The sequence below is a fragment of the Habropoda laboriosa genome, unplaced genomic scaffold (assembly GCF_001263275.1).
Source record: "Habropoda laboriosa isolate 0110345459 unplaced genomic scaffold, ASM126327v1 scaffold64, whole genome shotgun sequence".
Classification (NCBI taxonomy): Eukaryota; Metazoa; Arthropoda; class Insecta; order Hymenoptera; family Apidae; genus Habropoda; species Habropoda laboriosa.
This window is the reverse complement of record NW_017100183.1, coordinates 405,308-426,138: the sequence shown is the minus strand read 5'-3', so window position 1 is coordinate 426,138 and position 20,831 is coordinate 405,308. Positions and strand designations below refer to the sequence as shown.

Below are 20,831 nucleotides of genomic sequence, written 5' to 3'. Positions count from 1 at the left end.
GGAACCTCTCAAAGTCATTTCAATATCCTATTCGACAAGTCTGAAGAAGAACGATGACTAAAATTCAAATGTTTATTTCCCTAAACCTTCAAAATAATTTCGTAATATTTTATTCGAAGCGGAGTATTCCAAGTCAGTATCGATAATTGAAGAAATTATTTGATTGTATTTAAAAGAACCGAAAGGAGAATATTTAAAGTCTGATATTAAATGTCTAGCAAGTACCAGTAATTGGTAAAATGATTTATATTTGTTTTAAAAGGAAAATTTCTAATAGGTATTAGTTAAAATGAATTGTTATTCAGTCTATTGTATTGAAATTCTAATTGATTCTAATGTATACAAGTGTTACAAGAAGGCTGAGTGTGTACAGGGTGGACATAGGCTAGCTAGTAGCCCCCGACCACTCTATTCACATCTCAGAACCTTCAGGTCAAAATATGCCGCGAAGTGTCTATGGCCCAGTATAAAGGGTGAATAAATTCGCCGGACATCGGGGGGTCCTTATATACCTGCGGTACCCTCTCCCCAAAGTCATTAGCAAAATCGTCGGTTAGGTCAGGCGGGAAATTTTCGCGGGAGATTTTCGCGGGAGATTTCCGTTATCGTAACACGGTATAATTTATCAATTTTCACAATTTTGTTATAAATTTATACTTCCGACAATTTGTTATAACATTGCATATAACAATTTATACGTTTTTACAATATTCTTCAATGGAAACATAGGTTTTAGCGTTCTCGTTACTTACTCGTGGTTAAATTAATTTCGCAGGGATTAAAAGTCAGGTTGACCTGTGGTCGTAGATTAAAAATAACCATGGTACAGCTCAATTTATCGTGTTAAATAATTCTTTCTACAGGAATGAAAAATGTATTCAACGTTTGTTTGTCATAATATCGTGAAATGAATTATATTTACAGTTCTGTGCATTTTCTGTGCAGTTCAACCTAATTTACTTAAATTTACATTGCCAGATACCATACTTTAACAAGTAGTAACAAGCAAACGTTGAATAAATTCCAAATTCGTATTAAAAAAATTACTTAACACAATAATTTCAGCTTTATTATGATTATTCTTGATAAATGACCACAGGTCAACTTGATTTTCAATCCGTGCCAACTTTAAATTTAACGTAAAGAGAGGAAACGTACAAGATAATTTATTTCACGGTATTACGACAAATAAATATCGAATAAACTTCTAATCTGTGTCAAACATTACTTAACACGATAAATTTTTCCGTCGCTACAGTTATTCTCTATCGACGACCACAGGTCAATCTGATTTTTAATCCTGACAAAATTAATTAAACCACGAGTAAGTAACGAGAACGTTAAAACCTAGTTTTCCATTAAAGAAAGTTACAGAAACGTATAAATTATTCAACGTAGCGTTATAACAGATTGTTAGAAATATAAATTAATAATAAAATTGTAAAAATTAATAAATTATACGTTATTATAACGCATAATAGAAGAACAGAAATTTCCCGCGAAAAGTAGTCCTAGCAGCCTATGTCCACCCTATACACACTCAACTACCTTCTCTCAAAATTTCTTTCTGAAATTTACTATTAGACTTTGAATACTCTGCTTTGAATTTTTCTAATTTTTCTAATTATTAAAACTTAAACTTGGACTATTCAAAGTCTAATAGTCCACTATTTACTACTGAACTACTGCTACTTTTTGCTTGAAATAAATTTAAATAATCCTTCGGGTCGTTAATACACGCGAGAAAATTATTATCGAACGTATTTCGAGATTGTTTTGAGGGTTTAGGGAAATCGAGATTTCAGTTTGTTATTGTTGTTCTTCGTACTTGTCGAATAGGATATCGAAATGAATTTGAGAGGTTGCCTAATGAAAATATTTCGGCGTTTCAGCTGTCCATTAATGAAATAAATTTTCGTTACAGGTTATTTCTAAATTTAATATGTACTTTTCTTCCAGCAATCTATAATTTCATTTTCTTTCAGTATTTATGATATTTTCTATGCTATTGAAAAATGAATTTTGAATTTGTTTCATGAATTGTGATTTACTAATCTAATTCTTCGCAGGAGTTGCATGAATTTTGCATGTTAAGTAGTTAGTTACATTATTGAATTGTATATTGTGAGCTGATTTGCAACGAGTGCACTGTACTCGTTGCACTATGCCCCTAATTAAACCGTCCAAGTAGTTTACCGTGATAAATCAATTTTCAATTTTGATAAATATTAGAGTCAGTGCAACGCGTATTGAAATAATAGCTTCATCCTTAGTTCGCTTATTATTGAATATTTTTCCGCGTTTAACTATTTCCTCCCAATTCGCGTTTTTGCTTTTCTTTCAATTTACTCGCGTTTATTTGATACTTTCTTTCAATTTTTCACTCGCGTTCTATGAAAGTTTTGTTCGATAGTAGAGTCTAAAGTAATATAAATTCGCGATTTCTCCCCCTCTAAATGAATCGCGTTTCGAAGCACTTTTCGCGTCGCCCATTCCACAGTGACTCACAAAGTGTGAGTCTGTGAGTCTTGGGAAATGAACTGGGAGAGGAAGGAAGGAGGCAATGCAGTCAAATCCAAGTTGCAGAGCCCAGCTGCCTAATCTTCGAATTGTGAGTGACAAAAATGGGTTTTTTTTTCTGGTGATATGGGTAGTTAGTTGTGTTATATATTGTGCTGCCCCTAATTAAACCGTCTCACTAGTGTTTCGCAATTAATAATCGATTTTTACGAGAAGTTTTCAATTTTTCAAAATATTAGAGTCAGTGAATCGCGTATTGAAATAATAGCTTCATCCCTAGTTCGACTTATTATTGCATATTTTTCCGCGTTTATCTGATATTTCCTCCCAATTCGCGTTTTTGCTTTTTATTCAATTTACTCGCGTTTATTTCATGCTTGTTTCAATTTTTCACTCGCGTTCTATGAAAGTTTTGTTCGATAGTAGAGTCTAAAGTAATATAAATTCGCGGTTTCTCCCTCTCTAAATAAATCGCGTTTCGAAGCACTTTTCGCGTCGCCCATTCCACAGTGACTCACAATTCGTGAGTTTGTGAGTCTTGGAAAATCAACGCTTGGAGGAAGGATGACCATCTGAGAGGAAGGAAGGAAGGAAGGATGCAACGAAATCGACATTGCAGAGCCCAGCTGCCTGTCTGCGAACTGTGAGTGAATTTTTTGAGGGTTTGGTGATTGGTTATATATGTGTGTGCATGTGCATGTTTGAAGCTGAACTACCAAAACTTGGAAGAAGAAATCAAAGGATGTGAGTTCACATCCGAACTCTACTGCACTAAAGGTGCAAACGCCCTCCCATTATTAGAGTATCCCAATAGTATACCGCGTTAATTCTTAATAGAGTCAATTTTCACCACGAATGCCCATTATTTTCGATCGATACGAGAATTTATTACGTCGCGTCGCGTTTCATAATAGCTTCATCCCTTTTTCTTTTCTTTTCTTTTTTTCAGAGCGTTCAGTTGATACCTCCCTTAAACCTTTGCTAAATACCCCATCTAAAATGGACTACATGAGAAAATGGAGGATGGTAAAAATTCGCGATTTCGGGTACTAAATAAAATTCAACGAATTAAACTACACTTGAAAGAAATCGCGATCCGTACACAATTTCGCGCGACACTTCCACAGCTTCCTAAGTCTGGTGGGTCCTTCAGTTTGGCTTTTTGGTCTCTCAATCTGGCATTGGGTCCTTCAATCTGGCATTGGGTCCTTCAATCTGGCATTGGGTCCTTCAATCTGGCATTGGGTCCTTCAATCTGGCATTGGGTCCTTCAATCTGGCATTGGGTCCTTCAATCTGGCATTGGGTCCTTCAATCTGGCATTGGGTCCTTCAATCTGGCTTTTTGGGTCTTTAAATCTGGCTGTGGATCTCTCAATCTGGCTGTGGATCTCTCAATCTGGCTGTGGATCTCTCAATCTGGCTGTGGATCTCTCAATCTGGCTGTGGATCTCTCAATCTGGCTGTGGATCTCTCAATCTGGCTGTGGATCTCTCAATCTGGCTGTGGATCTCTCAATCTGGCTGTGGATCTTTAAATCTGACTTTGAGTCACTCAATCTGGCATTGGACCACTGGTGGAACCAAATTTCGAGGCTTGGAGGACTCAAATCTAGCTGATGGAACTAAAATTCAAGGCTTAGAGGATGCAAATGGTTCACTGAGGGAATTTCAGACTCCATGGATCTGAGAGGAAGATGAGATGCAACCAAGTCCATGTTGCAGTGGTCAGCTGTGAGTTCTGTGAATGGTGAGTCGCATATTTCCTTTTTCTTTTCTTTTTATATTCATTATGTATTATTTCCAGTTCAGAAATTTTACCACTTTCTTCCAGAATATACACTCGTAATTTATTTATTTGCAATGAATAACCCAATTTACTGATTTTCAGAAGTTACAAAATTTCTAATTTCTTAATTTTTACTAATTTTCAGAAGTTACAAGTATTCCTTTAGCTAGAAAAATTACAAAACGAAAATATATAATTGATGCGAGAGATTTGCTTAATGAACATTCTGTGGTAACCCATAGGTAACTGTGTCAAACAATTGTCACTGCTAATTATTATTCCACAATAGCCCATCGATCTATTCCAATTTATAATAAAGCTTCTACAGTTTCCACCAACTATTTCGAATTTTAGTTCAATTAGAAAATCAGGAACTATACCAATCCTCGACGTCCTTTGTCGAATACATATTCAGTAAGAAATTATGGAATATCCAAGTAAATCAATAGGATTCTTGACGTAATGACGAATCTTGTTAGTGGTGAATCTTAGGCAATTCGCGTCATTTCTTAAAAATTCTCCTTTTCCAAAATTAAACTAGCAAGTAAGCGAAGTTCTAAGTTAAGAACCGTGTGTGTGAGTTTTAATTTTAAGGATTGTAGTTGATAAGGTAAAATAAATTAGCCTAAGAAAATAAAAAATAATTCTATTCATCCGCCGATGGACGTCGTGGGATGCGTGCGTTTTACTTTTAAGTAGTCCATAAAATAAAATAAGTAACTATAAGATAGAAAAATTGTATCGAGTACAATGTGCGCGCTCTCTTACAGTGATACGCGTTTCTCATTCGTAGCTAATTACTAAAAATGCTTTCTACATTTTGCTATCGTCGATTCGAAACATAGAACATTAAATTCTCGATCACTCAGTTCCTGCGAGTTTATTCGCGACTTAATCACTCGCGAGTAGCGCGCGATACTCGCGAGTAAATTCGTCGTGTATGCTCGCTGGTTCTTTAGAATGATAGCGAATTTCTCGTTGCGCTCTGAATTCAATCTGACCGCGATTTATAATTTTTTGAAACCCTATCAAAGGAGAGCATTGAATTTTTCCAATCTTTAAATTAACTATGACAAAATGATTAGCGTTGCAATTTCAAATAAAATATAAGACACTCCTTAAAAATTTATGTTAAGAACACGAATTTTTGATAAAGTGTCTTATCTCCTTTGCTACGAATGAGAATCGCGTATCTCTGAAGATAGAGAGCTGCCAGTAGGGCCCTTGTTTTTGTCGGGTCCCTTGCGTAGTCACCTCCTCGTGGTGGGACCTGGTAATTGGTATCCTTTTCCAAAGAAAATTCTCACTTTTGCAAAAGGATACCAAGCTAAGAACTACGCGTACCCGTTGACACTCTGATTCTCGCACACAGTTGAAAGTTTTAACTTTAAGTAGTTTGTAAGATAAAGTTAGTTAATTCTAAGATAGAAAATTGAACACTATGTGCGCGTTTCTTAATAAAATACCTTGAAAAATTATTCAGATTCTATGGTAGATATGAAAGTTCCATTTAACATGAAATTTTAACATCGATCGGTCAATTGCCTACGAAACACAAAGAAGAATTTCTTCAATTTTCTGACATAAAATTTCACAAGAAGTAGCAGTGAAGGAAGATTAAATAAGAAATGCAATTTTGTGACAAATTTTTCCCAAACAGTGTTTTTAATATGTTACATAATAAAAAGTTACGTTACGTGGTAAGATACTGTATCTTATCTTATATATTTTACTTTTCAAACATTTGTATCAGACTTTTCTGCGATTTTTCAATTGCATTACGCATTATTGCAATAATTTCTATCGTTACATTTAATTCTAATTGTTTAGCAGCTTTTCTGCTGCTATCGACCCTACATTTTACTGACACTTGTCGAATCGACCCTACATTTTGCTGACACTTGTGGAATTGACCCTACATTTTTTCTTTTTTTTCGTGGAGGTAGGCCGACTCTATGTGATAAACAATTGGCAACCAAACGGTGCCTCGCTAAAGCGATATATTAAGAAATTAAGTTAATCAGTCAATAAGTTTTAACGTTAGATTGTTTCCTCGATATGGCCATGGTGGTCATCAGTGACTGGAGTGCCTCAAATGTTTAGAATAATTAAAATAAAATAAATGTTGTCAACTAAAAATTTTGAACGTCATAGCTAGCTAGACATTATTTTCAATTGAAAAAAAAAATTATAAAGCATAATACTATAATCCTATGCTTAAAATGTATTTTCTTGTGGCCGCCTGACAGCAACCTGTAAATCTGGCGCGACAGTGAACGTGTTAATAAGTAAATGTTGTTCAAATTATGTCGTGTTTTATGTCATTTTCATCAGAAAAATCTCATCAATATGTTAAGAAAAATTTCGGAATGAAAAAAAGTTGATATTTAAATCGCTTTGTTGCCTCGACTCACGTTTCATGCTTATCTTTTATTCGCTGTCCTTGTCTACGTTCGGCAAACTACAGAGGCGGGCGCGAGACTCGAAAACGTAATCCCTGACTCTACGAGTGTCAGGTTTAGCTTCCTTGCGGTCTGACACTTGTGGAGAATATACTGTATTGTTGCACTGTATTAGCATGATTATTGGAAAATGACCCGCGCGCGTTCGAAATCACAGTAACAGAGCTTGGCAGGACCGCTGCATTGATTTCCTATACCGTCCAAATTGACCGTCACATTTTCGAAAAATGCTCGCAACACCCGCCACGGCTGAAAACGCGATATTGTGACAGGTTATATTTATTACGCGTACGCTACCGGACATTATTTCTGACCAGTCGACAGCCCTAGAAACCAAGCTTCCAATTCGCGTCTCTCTTTTTCCCCCTTTTTCACCGCAAATAATTCTTCCTGCTATTCTCCAGCAAGACATTTCTGATCGGTTATCGCGCGCTTTTATTTACGCCTGCTCCTTTCGTCCTGTCGTTTCGCATCGTTTCGCATCGAAATAAAAGATTTGAAGACGAAGCTTGTCAGACGAAGAAAAAGTGGCAGCGATTAACAGACCAACAATTCCCCGTTGAGATCCTAACGTAGTATGTAGTTGCGGTTGAAGCGCGCATCCATCGTTCTAACGTACGTACGTAGGAGAACTTTGAAACACCACATCGACGTGCTTTCGACGACCATGTCCAACCGATCCCATGGGAAATTTCTAAAACGATAAGAACTCTCGCCGGTGGGATCAAGATTGATCCCACTCGTCTCTGCGAAAACTTCTCGAGCCTGTACGCAAAAGTGAGCGACCCATATATTTGTTCGTGCGAGAACTTGGAGATAATCGCGCGTTAAAACGTCTCGAAAAAATTGACGACGGAGAGAGGACAGAGCGTGGCGAGACATCTACGTAGATTCGCGAAGAAGCGTGGCAACCGGTTAGGGAGCTCCCAAGTAACACCAAAGTCGATAAACGTGTAATGGTATCGGCACTGATTTGAAACAAACAGCGATATAAATATGTATTCAGAATGCTCTACCGAGAACTTTGCTAATTTCATTTACAGGTGATAAATTAAAACCGGTAACGATAAAATGCCTACAGGTTGCGCGCGTTCGAGTTTGAAACTATGGCACCTAGCCAGCCACCCTTCTTACCATACTTTCGAGATGCGTGCAATCTCCCTCTCTGTCTCGTTAGGTACGTATTGTAAAAAGAAGCCTCGTCCGTTGTAGGCAAACGTTGGATAAATTGGAAAAATTCGGGCAGACTTAAACCTGGCAAACCTTGGCGTTACGTATAGTTGCGAGTCAGATTTATGCCAGGAGTATGTTTTTTGTGAGTGACGTGACACTCTCGGAGCGTTGACAAATTTCACGAAACAATGCGACGTGACTTGTGAAAAAGAAACACGAGTGGAAACACGAGTGATCGGCCGGAAGAAAAGTAAGGCGAGTCATTGTTTGCATAAACTTGGATCAACTGGAAGCAAGAGTATAATTAACCGAAAGCTGCATCACGGTCGTTAGTCACCTCCCTTCTTACCCTGTGTCCTCGGGGAACACGTATTATGCTTGACTATTACGCGCGTGTCGTTTACCCAAATTTGTGTACACAAGTCGTTTCGCTCTCGCTTCGTTCGCTCTGCGGTTTCTTCTGGTTTAGGTACTTTCCCCTATCCTCGTCGTCGCCCACTCGTCCGACAATCGTAATCACAGAGTCACAACACGTGATCAAATAGAAAAATTCAACCATCTTTTCTCCACGGACTAATGTCTACGGTACTAGTACGGTCTAACGATCGCTAGCTTCCACAGACACGAAAACTCGTTTTTCAGGTTCCTCGACCTCCTTCTCGACTTCCACAACTCGAAATTTGAATCGAAACGAAATCGAAAAGATAGTTTCGAACCAAGCCCATCGCGATAATAAACTACACCCGTACGGACAAACGACCCACGAGATTTCTTCTCCTGAATCGGCACAACTCTATTGCTCTGTCTCGAGGAGAAATACCGATGATAACACGCGGTTCACACAGTTGCTCTCGTAAATAAAGGCACGAGTAAAATCGACTCGATCTTTCCAACGTCCCTGATAATGAACTCTCGATCCTTCAATAACGCTGGCAACGAACGAGATTCGTTATCGCGCCATTCTCTCCTCGTATCAAAGATGAATACGATTTAATCCGTAAGCGTCGGCCCGCGCGATTAAATCGTGAAAAGTTTATCGAAAACGGCCGGACAAAGCCGTTTTACGCGAACGGCGAGACAGAAACGCGCCTTCGTACGTCGTCTTTATTACGCGTTTCCGATTTCAATGCTTCAGATTTGTACACGCTGTTCGTTAACCTCTGCTACTTGTCAATTATTTACGCGTATTCACGTGTCGCGAACTGTGACACTTGTACGATTGCATCCATTCTTTCTCTCATTTCGCGATAAATATCGACGAAGAAACATCGGTCCTATTTGTTCAGATGGTATTCCAAGTCGAACTCGATACGTGCTTGCCGCGATAATCGAGGATTATCGAATCGTTTCTCGAAAAATAACAGCAGACGTGACGCTTCGACGTCCGTAAATCCTTTCTCTTCCTTCGATAAGACCGACGATAAGAAAGACTTACTTATAACTCGCCGCCCGTTGAAAAACAACACGTTTCTACAGCTTTGCATTTCCTTCCAAGACTTTGTACCTATTTCCCGCCGAGAGAATTTCGGAATATTTTCCTATCGAGTATCAAAGTCCGTTGCAGCGCAACATGCTCCGTCGCTGTTCGCATATTCGTCCGGTGAACGACATTTAAACAGGAAGTTGGGCCATTTTAGCCAATTTAAATAAATCACGATCACAAAGGCCTATCGTAGAGAGTGTCTCTCGCGCCTCGATAAGCGTGTGTGTTGATTCCAACTGGATCGTTGGAAATTCTTATCGCTGTGTTTTTCCGATTAACTTCTATTCCTTCGAAATGGAGATTTTCGCGACACTCAAAAGTGAGAATGCAGTTCGTTCTGTGCATAGCATGACTATTCGGTATTTCGGTATTTTGCTGTAATTCCGTTCTCTCGCGTGCCCTTGGGCATCTCGGTGCACTTTAGAAGATAACCGCGATTGACGGTATTAATTCGCCGGACTCGTTCCATTTATACGCGAACTTTGCGATGGAAAGCCCGTTAATCGGCCTGAAATATTAACTCTGGCCGAGCTGCATTTTTCAATCAAGAATCGAACGTAGCCGCCGTATTCAGACAATCCGGCACCGTAACGGATCTACTTTATGCCGCCATTTCTATTGTATTTCGCGTCAAGACTGGTAAGACGCTAATCTTGGCTACCGATTCTCCGGCGCCTGGAATACCGCCAGTGAGGAAAGTATTATAGTATAGAAGAGAGGTTAAGCCCACTTGTAAACCGTTACATACTGTCCAAGGATAATCCTCAATGGTCCGACCATGGAACAAGGTTTTCTTCAAATCAAGTCTATTGATTCGATTAAACTCAGCCTTCGTCGCTTCCGTCTAATTGCACGATAAACATAAACAAACGGATAACCGTCTATCTCGCGAACCGTAAGCGATATTGTTATCAGCGAAACCTCGTGGATTCAACTCCGGCTAAATATAGTTTAGCCGATGATATTCCGACGATGTTTACGTTCTTCGTTGCATTGTCCGTTTCTAACCGAAAGCCAAACTATCGTTACTCGATCAATTGCACCGGCCAATGCGGGACTAACCAAGCTTTCACGCGCCAACGCTCTACCCACCCCCCATATGCGCCATCTTAGTCCTTAGTTTTTTTATCTGTATTTACAACGAGTCACCCACTTTCGCCGCTACTCATACTGGACTCAAGTGTTTTAATTCAGTGATACCCCACAATATCTGCTCCTAGTTTCGAGGAATTGGGGGCATCACAGAACGAACGTAGTCGCGAAATGGCGTTTCGAGTAGGCTCCATATCTCATTTCGCAATCGAAATTACAGGCATAAATGTCGACCTGGTTAAATTCTTTTCTTTTCTTTTTTAATTATTCCCGACGCGAGACCTTCGTTGTCGGGATTAAAAGGTTCCACTTGTTTAAAGAAGAATCTTCCGGCGAGCGGCAAACGAGCTTAACGAGGCACATACATACGTAATTCGTGGCGTAGGGAAGAACGCTCTCGTGGAAAAAGAAGGTCCGTTGGATAGACTGCGCGGGTCTCTGACGCTACTTATACCTATCGTAGGTGTGTGAGAGAACGGAGAGCGATAATGCGGGAGTGTTGGAAGGAAATTTCTACCTCGTTTCGAAGGGCACCGTGGCGACAACGAACGCAACAATTATCGAAGAAATCTTTTCTCCAACACCTACGGGGACGATGGACTGGACTGTATCTAATACGGTGGGTACGGCGTGCTTTCAAAGCATCCATTAACGGTGTTCAACGACGCGTTAACAGGGTACCCTTTTTCGAGGACAAGTCTCTGTCCGTGTATTACGTGCATGCATTCTTCAACCAGAAAGGACCGTCGAGTTTTTTCGCTGCGATAAAATAAAAGCAAGATGTCAACGGCGGTCGATCGAAGCGAGGCGAGGCAACAGTCGTAGTTTCCGAATAAAATTTCCACAAGTACAGAATAACATTCAGCCGAGGATCGCGCTCGGATTACGCTCGACGTGAAGTTACATCTGCATGGATTAACCTATCCGATTAATCGGCAAACAGAAGGTATTGTGGTAACAGTCGCGAATTCGTCGATACGACGCGCAACCAACCCCTTCCTCCTTTACTTTAACGCGTCTCTGCCTCTTCAACGGCAGAACAAGCGAAACGGAACAACGTCCGCGAGAAAAAGCCTCGCATTGCTTCTCTCCGAGGAGATCGAACGGACGGTAGGAAGCTATTCCGTTATCTCCGTCTCTGTTGCTTTTCGCGTGGAAACAGCCCAGAGAGGAAGAGTTGGATGGGGCTAGGATTGGAACGGTCGGAAGAAGAAAAGGTTCGCGCAATATCACGAGGCAGCGTATTCTCGTGGCGCCAACCATTAATGCTCCGTATCAGTTGACGAACGCAGAATGGGCGTTCCGTGGATGATATAGAATAACGCCGGCAAGTTCGCCGAGACGCGTGACACCTCGTTCGGGAAGCCAGACCCCGAGATTAAGGGAGTTTAAAAGTTCTCCGCTCTATTCCTTCGGTTGAATTTCCCAACTACGATAATATCGCGTAACAGTTCGATCTTACAAATTCCCCACCTTCGACGCAGTTTCAGGACAGAACTGCTAACGTGTTTGTACACGCGTCTCCGGTATTTACCAATGGACGTGTTCCTACGAATACACCAACAGAGGAGGACATCTAACCAACGTTGGATCACGTATGCACGCGAGGACAAAGTGGGACAAGGGGAGAAAGAGTGGGCTGGATTAAGGCCATTCCCCGCAGGCTAAACCTGAATACGCTTTATAATTCTCTACCAACTTCCCTCCCGTACAGAGTTGGTCCTACCAGAGGCCATCCTTCGTATCTACTTGGAGAACAAATACGCTCTGTATGCGGCAAAGTCACCGGTGGAAGATCACCTTTGACGAAAGGACTTTATAAGCTGGACCATTTCCGTGATATAACCACCCGTACACCTTTACGCCTTCTCGATATCCTTTCGCTCCTATGTTTCATCGTAACGTAAACCTGACATATGTATGTATCGAGACTAACCTATCCTGATACGTTATACGTAATAGGTAAGTCTCGTTGGAATTTTTCACCGGATGCTAACAATCGCATCGAACGTACACTTTTACATGGGAGAATCGGTGTAGCGGCTGAAACGCGCGTCTTCTGTAATCATCGAAGGTAAAGCGAACGCGTACGAAATATAAATGTTGCAAATACTGGTCGTTCTTCGCGTCCAGAGAAACGTATCGTCCTGGGTGACGTGACTAAACTGAGAGTTGACGACAGACTGTGGAAAAAGAAGGTTCGCCGTCCCACGGTAGATCCTGCAGGCTATTGCCAATGGCAGTCGAAAACGTTCGTGTAACGAGCCATTCACAGGATTCCTGCTACGGCGTACCATGTCAAAGATAAGCAAGAGTTACACATCGACTCTCTCTCTCTCTCTCTCGGTATCGGACAATCATTGTGGATTAGGGATCCTTCTAAAACCCTCCCCACCCACGGCTCAATATTATTCCTTCATCTTCTCTTAAACATCTTCCCGAGGATTGGCAAAAACAAACCTCGCCCATTTCCCTCCGTCGAAATTTTTATACCAAAAACTAGTTGACCTTTTCTAGCACTGCCTACATCCACGCCGAGCGTATTAGAGTTTCAAATGCGAACCGCACAACTCACGACCTCCAGAAAAAAAATGATCATAATCCCGCTTCTGGTAACCGTAACAATGGTTCGAGCATATCTCGGCGATCCATCCAAGAGGTTCGATCAACCTTTATATGTATATTCCGATACCACGGAAGCATAGGATTAAGGATACACGTAACTTTCGCTGGTAAAGCGAAAATGGGTAAAAAGAGAGAGGGACGAGGCTATTCGACGTGCCGAAAAATGCGTGGAGGGTCGTGGACGTATTGCGGAGAAAGGGGAAACGGTACTAGACGAAAGAGGGGTGGATCTGAAAGGAGGAGCGTACACGCAGGTAACGCGAGATGGCTGTTTCAAATCGCTACAATATCCCGGAGCAAATGAGAGATGCATAATCCACGGCAACGTTCCGCGAGCCTCCACGCATAGTCTGGCGGTGTAATGAAGCGTTTTAAATGCAACCTTTAAATCAGCAGAAAAATGCGCAAGAGATCTACCGGGCAAGGGAAAGGACGGAGGAAACCGACACCAACCCTGCTATACGTAATGCAGGGATTTAAACGCAAGAGATCTACCGGGCAAGGGAAAGGACGGAGGAAACCGACACCAACCCTGCTATACGTAAAGCAGGGATTTAAAGCAGGGATAACGCCGCATAATTGTAGACTGTAAATTACAACCGTAACGCTTTACGAATCGGAAGAAGAGCGCCAGACCACCTCTCCTATTTTTCCTACCCGAAATTACTAATTTTAACCCGACTTGGCTTATCGCGATCCCAATCCAATATCGCAGGGGAAATAGCTAAGGCTAAAAAATCGGCAAATAAACGGTTGCTCGAGTCTCCAGATTACTACGCATCCTTTCATTTCCGGTTGTCACGTGTCTTCCTATTTAACGTATTTCATCCAATTTCCGCGTCGGTCGACAAGGATCCTAATAGCCAAATGAACATGCGTTACAACTTGGTCGACCAAGAGAATTTCATTTAACCGGGTTAACGTACTCGGACGTGCACGAAGAAAACCGAGGAAACTTCTGCTCTCCGTCGATTTTCTACATCTTCGTTGTTATTTCGCACGACGTTTCGTTCAATTTTCAAAACAACAAGCAAGTTTATTTATTATCGCCACGCGATAACGATAGAAGAGCCGCTGTTGCTACCAGGAATTCTCGCCGACGCGACCAGAGAAATTCGAACGCATCCAATCTGCGTTTTGTCGCATCGATACCAGGAATTCAATCGCTTCTCGACATCCTACGAACGTATACCTCGAATCACTGCAACGGTAAATACCTACCTATGCGGGTCTACATCCATTCCGTGTTCCCGAATATTCTCGATATTTCATGCGAGATCGACTGTGCCCATCCCCGTTCAATTTAGATACGGCACTCGTGAGAAGACAAGCATCGTAGTAACGACAGACCGTCGTCTACCGATCGCAATTGATAAAGGGAGGCGAAGGAAGCGAAAATGGACTTTGTCAAGTTTGGCAAAGCTAAGGGAGGGGAAAGCGCGGGTCCAGCAATTTCCCGATGTAATAACAGGCCCTTGTTCGTGCAAAACGGGCACGATAAAGCCTCGGGATATTGCCTTATTCAACGGCCGTTGAATGCGCCGGAGTGGTTGCAAAGAGGCTTTATTGGCCGCTCTACTCTTTTCCCTTCAGGTTACACGAGAAAGGACAGCTCGTAGATCTACTTAACCCTTGCAGACAAAAAAATTCCCAGTCACGTGAAAGAATGTACGCGCGATAAAACGAATCTGCGCTACCATCCCTCGATCAACAACTTTCTAACGTTTACTACATACTACGTCTCGCTAAGCAAAGAAGATCGGCTACGTTTCGGCCTGTGAGAGGTAGACGCGTGAAGAATAGAAAACTGCACGGGATTTGGCGAAGAACAGTTCGAGCTACGATTCGAGAGCATATGTTTTCCAGCATCTCTCGGGGACAAACGGACGGAGTAGGTAACGATGAGGTGGTCGGGATGATAAAAGGGACAAATCCCACAGGGGGCCGGTGCCGCTATAAAACAGCCGATGAAATGCCCTTCTGGGGCATGGGTACTAAAACTTTGAAAACCCACAAAGGAAACATTTAGGAGCGTCAGCTAGTGATGAACGAGCTCCCACCGAGGGACGTAACTTCAACAAGGTACTTTATTCAATACTTTATACACGTCTGTCTCCTACCCTCCGTCTTACTTCTTCCAACATATTCCCTTCTTTCGCGTTCTACTCGCCGAGCACCGCCGAAAAGGCAAGTCCTAATTCAGTTGCTATCGATTAATCAAAACTCTAAGCCGCTGAAGAGAACTGACGGGAATTGGGAAAGGTGGAAGAACGGTGGATATCGAATGATTTCGAAGGCAATTAGATGGCCAAATGAGATTCTTGCGAGGACCGTACTGGATCGGCGCGGAGTCTTTTCCCACCGTACCGCGTGAAATTTCCCAATGGTTCGAGTTAAACCAACATTCCCGCAAGCCTGAAAGAATATCGAATCTCGCTGGTACTTACACCTACCGTGTAATTAAACTCCTTTCTCTCCTCTCTATTTCCATCGAAATTTTCCATTCGAGGACACGTGGAAAACATGCAATTACTCACGTATCCCTACTTCGGAACCCCGTGCCTCAAGCTAAAAACAATCAAGCGTAAAAAAAACCGATCGTCGTCGTTCTAGTTTCTTCCTTCTTCTGTCTCGCGCATACATAATGCACGAGGTGACAAAACCGGTGTTCGGTAATTTCGCGACGTTTCTTCCTGCGAAATATCGGTGTAAATATTTTCACGCTTAATCTTGAAAATTCTCCGTCGCGTTCTCGACCTTGGACCAATCCGATAGAAAATCAAGCTTACGTACGCTCGCAACAATTTCCGTACACCAGTTGACCGATTTCGCCGGCAAGCCAACGCAAATTAGACGAGAACGGCAAAACCAAGGACTTAACTTGTACACGGAGTACAGACACGGTAGAGTATCCGCAGTAAAGGCGAACCTGCCTAAATGAACATTCCATTATTTACCGTTTTCTGGTAGAAAAACTAACGTGTTACGAGCGCGAGTAATTGTCCAAAGTACGGTGTGCCGGTGAAACGATTCATTTCGTTCGAATCGAATTTCACGGAGATCTCTTGGGGGAAGGGGAAAATTGAGCAAGTTTTCCGCGACTAGTCGTGCGTACATTCCCCTCGCATCTTCTTCGAGTAAATTACTTTCTACGCTGAAAATTCAACGAAAGTTGCACCCAAGACGACGACGACAAACTTGCAACCCGTCCCTTTCGTCTATAGATGTACCGACTGAAAAGAACGTTTATTTTTTTCCAAGCAGACGAGAATTTTGTCGATGGGTCTACGTCAAGCGCCTAAGTAATAATACGGTGCTGAGTGAAATTGCGACCCAGTTAGGCTTTGACCCACTTGGTTGCACCGTAATCATCGTCGAGTGCTCTGCACGGATTGATATTGGAGGTAAACATGCCACTGGAAGACTATACCTCTATCTAAGGATCTCGTTTGCATGGGACAGCAGCTTGCTTGGCTTCCACCCTCGTCGCCTTTCAAACTACGTTTCGTTAAATAAAACAACCGTCGTTATATTCTTTTCAAATTACAAGCTTCGCAATTCGAACGAACGAACGAACGAACGAACGAACGAAGCAGTGGCGACGATAAGCAGCGTGTCACACGAGATAAACAATTTTGCCAGAAACCGGGCACGGTTTATTTTCAATACCAACGATAAGACTCTTTGTATATACGTATGTGTGATAGAAACAGAAAGAAAGAAGAGATAAGAAGGGGAGGAAAGCTGGTTGGTTCGCGTAGCGTTCATCCTGATGCATACGTGCAACTGCTACGTTACACGCAACCGATGCGTCTCGCTTCTATAAATAGAGTTAAACCCTGAAGAAGAACGGAGACGTTGGTATATATACGTGTAACGACCACCGAGGTTCTCGCGAGGTCACCCTAGGTCGGGAATAAATGAAATATACAATCACCTCGATATCGTCGCGATATCCCTTCATCGCTCATCCTCCCTCTCCATCAATTTCAGACGCGTTGTCGAGACATCGCCACTTTCTCACCGAGGAAAACTCGACACCGGTCCGCACACACCCCCGCACACAAATAAATATAAAAGTAAACGAATGTAAATGGCTGATTCGACGAATACAACGTGAAAATGAACGTGGTATGTACAAAAGTAGTAAACAAGATAGAGGCCTTGCGCCGATACGCTTCTCAAATTTCAAATTGCACCAGCAAGTAGCCGAATGTTTTCGGGGCATCTGTTGCGCACGTGAGTTACGGCCTAGCCGTAAGGCAGCATCCACACCGTCCGGCTATACGTTTCCACCTTTCCAAATACACCTCTTGCAACAGTCTTCGACGCAATCCTCTCCATCGCCACAGGTTATCGAATCGTCCGAAGAAACGTCAGATTTACACCTCGAACGCATATTTCCAACCAAAGTTTAACGCACGATCTCTCGCCAAGTCGATCCGAGATACTACGGTACGCGACGAATGCTCGCTTCGTCGTTGTTTACAATGGAAACGCATTCGGACAAAGGGACACTCTCCAACTTGTTCGCTTCGCTAACTCAACCTTCGATAGTCTCCTCTCCCCGTTGTTCTACGTCGTGTGTTTTCGAAAACAAACCGAACGACATAAAAAATGTAAACTATCCCGCAGATTTCGACGACGCTAGAAAAAGTATATATCCTGTTAACGTTTTCGCACAACTCCTTCGATTCAGGCGAGTCTTCTAATTTTTTACTTTCGTACAAAAAGAGTCGTTAGAAAAACGATACTGAATTGACGTCACAGAATATCGAGGAAATTGGGAGAAAGCGTTATCTGTTACAGCCGCTGACAGTGGGTGTTTCGTTCGATAAACAATAAGAAAGGTGTAATAATAGAATGACTCACCTTTTCGAGACACTCCTGACCAATGGCTTTAGGGTCGACTTGCACTTCGAGGATGACGGAATTGGCTTGACTAACGAGACACCACATCTTGTCAGGTCTTATCCAAAGAGGTTCGTACACGCAGCACCGTTTCCCTTGAGAAAACTGGCAACACGATTCTCGCAGAGGCGTAACAATCGGAAACGCACGTTCACAGAACTTTCGGCACGAGCATCTACAACAACGATCTCTTCTCCGGATTCGCAGCTGGTCGGCGACCGGTCTTGTTCGGTACCTTCTTAATCATAACAGATTTAAAACGCGTACCCGTACACAGCTGTCACTGCGTGCTTACACACGAGTTCGTCCATCGGTAACGTGTTCCCGCTCGTATTACTCGAACGCGTCTCGCCGACTTCCATTTCTCAGTGCAGAATGGCACACGTACTGACCGCTCCGCGCTGCCACGATTAGTTCGCGAAATCGAATCACCTTTCGGTGTCTATAGAGTGGCGCTAGTGTTGTGAACGCACATCGCACACGCATTTCGCGCAACCCAACCAACTGCTGCTTCTGATCACGATCGGAACGCTGAACGAAGGTTAGGTTTACACAGCTGATTCCTCCCCTCTCCATCTTTACAATATTCCATCTGAATGGATCTAGCCAATTGTGATAAACCTAAACGGAAATAGCCAATTACGTTCCAGCTGAAAGTTTAATTCGTACCGCGCGTCTACGTTTGCCCAAAACTGCTGACAAATTCGAAAACTAGGAGCGTGGAGGGGAAAGCTATGACGATTACGCAGAATTTCTCCATTTTTCCTTGATTTATTCCTCCTATACTTTCATTTTTCGACAAAGCACACTTTTCTCTCGTATTTTTATGCGACGATATCGTTGTAACATTCTTCGATGCGATATCGTACGAATTACGATCGACGAGGTCGATGTAACCAAATACTACTGCAGATATTAAACAGCCACGGAATCTTTTACGTAATAACTGTATGTAGATTACGCAACTGCTCAGGGGAAAAACAATGATAATGAACCGTTGCATTTTTCTAACCATTTGGAAAATGGTGAAATTATAAATTAATTAGATTGTGGCTGTTTTTATTTTCCAACATTCATATTGTACAGATTAACAAGCTTACGGAGACAGGGTATACACATGAGGTGTAACATTTTTTCTTCTATAACTTAACAAACCTTAAAAGTTTCAAACAAAACAGGTAGTTTATACTGAGAGTACATCGTCGCGAGAACCACGTTGGATTGGGAGCTTATTCGTAGTTCTCTAGAGGTTGTACAGATCTTTCTTAACTGCATTTCGTGTCCTCGATGTAGCAGAATTATGGAATGACATCTAACAATATACACTTAACGATGTACAATTTCTATGTTTTTTGCCACCACCCTAAGCTTTAACATTTACACGTCATCCTAATATATCTAGGCCTTGATATATCATAATGACGATAACTTCTTTAATACATCTAAACTAATATTGTGTTGCAACTACGATAATTCTTAAACTTTCCAACATGGTGGTAAAAGCTCAGCATAGGTATGATTACATTTATTGTCGTGTAGCAACTGCAGAAAGGGTTCTAATAATTTCAATACCACCATCTATCATTAAAAGGTATACACATTTTCCGGTAAAAGTACAACATAACGACAATAGATACGTTTCAAGATATGATAAAAGAAAGTACTTAACGTACATTTATAGCGTAAGATGCGATATTATTTATAATTAGTCGATACGCTTCTTGTGACTTAAACTTCGAAGCGGTAATTCTTGTGCAGCTCCGGTTTAATGTCGCACACCAAGTCCAAAACTTTAAGCATGATCTATAATATTGTAAAAAACACAAATACCAAAATTCATTTAGGCTGAAAAAATATTCTCTGTTACTTTCTACACATTTTACAACTTTCAACTTACCGTGTCTTTGTGCATAGACACAGCCTTGTTCATTTCTTCTATTTTCACTTTTGCATCCGCCTCTATACGTGCCGCTACATCTTCTTTGGATCCCATATGCTGGAGCAACCGTAAGAAGAGAAATATTACTAACGTGCCAAACTAAATTGGAAAATGCTTCTTCTTGCATTCAAATACACTAACCTTAGCTTCAAATTCACGGAATTGCCTTTCTCGTTCTAATCTGTACTTTTCAATTTCATCTTGAGCTTCCTCCTTTGCTTGTTTCAATCTACGTGCCTTACCTTGAAACAAAATTAAATTTAGGGTTTTCACTTTGGTCCTTCTAATAAATGGAAATGATTGTCTTAGTTTTTACGAAAGGTACAACAACTTCAAATGCCGTTTCTTCGAGTTACCTCGTATACCGATAAAGGTTAGCTGAATTTTATCGTGGAAAACTGATTTATGCTATCTATATACGTATATACATATACACATCGTGTTTATGCTTATACAGTTTTCTTCAATGTCATTCGCCAAATATAACACAAGTATCTTAATAAAATGCGTAATCTTAATACACAAAAGTCTAAATATCAGTTTTCAATGCATTTAAAAGGTTACACCCATTTAAACTCAGGGTCACAGAAGCGTTTATTACCAAGTGTTATGTTACAAACATATCCGTGTTAAAATGTGATTCGTAATGCTAAAATAGAAACTCACGTTTTCTAGCGTCCGAAACTTTTTCTGCAGCCCTTTTTTCGGCTGTCAAGAGCTGTTGAATACCGTGCGACTGGCTGGCCATCTTTGCAACGAACAGAGAGTGTTCTGAAGGAATTACAAATCGATCATATGACTTTGGAGTTTCCGTTGTTTGCCCCGCCTTAAACGATGGCG

General features: G+C 41.6%; 2 protein-coding genes across 2 annotated transcripts in view; both read right to left on the bottom strand.

Moving 5' to 3' along the window:
• The window catches only part of LOC108579270 (E3 ubiquitin-protein ligase MYLIP), a 40,485-nt gene extending 22,353 nt beyond the window's left edge, over positions 1–18,132 (bottom strand). The window contains exon 1 of the mRNA XM_017942774.1: positions 18,014–18,132. Coding sequence (XP_017798263.1) covers positions 18,014–18,100 — 87 coding nt within the window. The 5' untranslated portion in view covers positions 18,101–18,132. The remainder of the gene's footprint in view (positions 1–18,013) is intronic.
• An 899-nt stretch (positions 18,133–19,031) lies between these two features.
• LOC108579193 (V-type proton ATPase subunit G) lies at positions 19,032–20,804 on the bottom strand. The gene is made up of 4 exons (XM_017942663.1): positions 20,658–20,804; positions 20,133–20,233; positions 19,950–20,048; positions 19,032–19,855 (listed from the first exon to the last, which is right to left on the bottom strand). The coding sequence occupies exons 1-4, from the start codon at positions 20,737–20,739 to the stop codon at positions 19,781–19,783; spliced, it is 357 nt and encodes a 118-aa protein (XP_017798152.1). The 5' UTR covers positions 20,740–20,804; the 3' UTR covers positions 19,032–19,780.
• Positions 20,805–20,831: the final 27 nt, after the last annotated feature.

Excerpts from the sequence above, each read along its gene's own strand:
- LOC108579193 (XM_017942663.1), bottom strand. The coding sequence starts at position 20,739 with ATGGCCAGCCAGTCGCACGGTATTCAACAGCTCTTGACAGCCGAAAAA. Across the intron at positions 20,234-20,657 it reads AGTTTCGGACGCTAGAAAAC|GTAAGGCACGTAGATTGAAA; the intron begins GTGAGTTTCTAT and ends TTTTGTTTCAAG. Across the intron at positions 20,049-20,132 it reads TCCGTGAATTTGAAGCTAAG|CATATGGGATCCAAAGAAGA; the intron begins GTTAGTGTATTT and ends CGGTTGCTCCAG.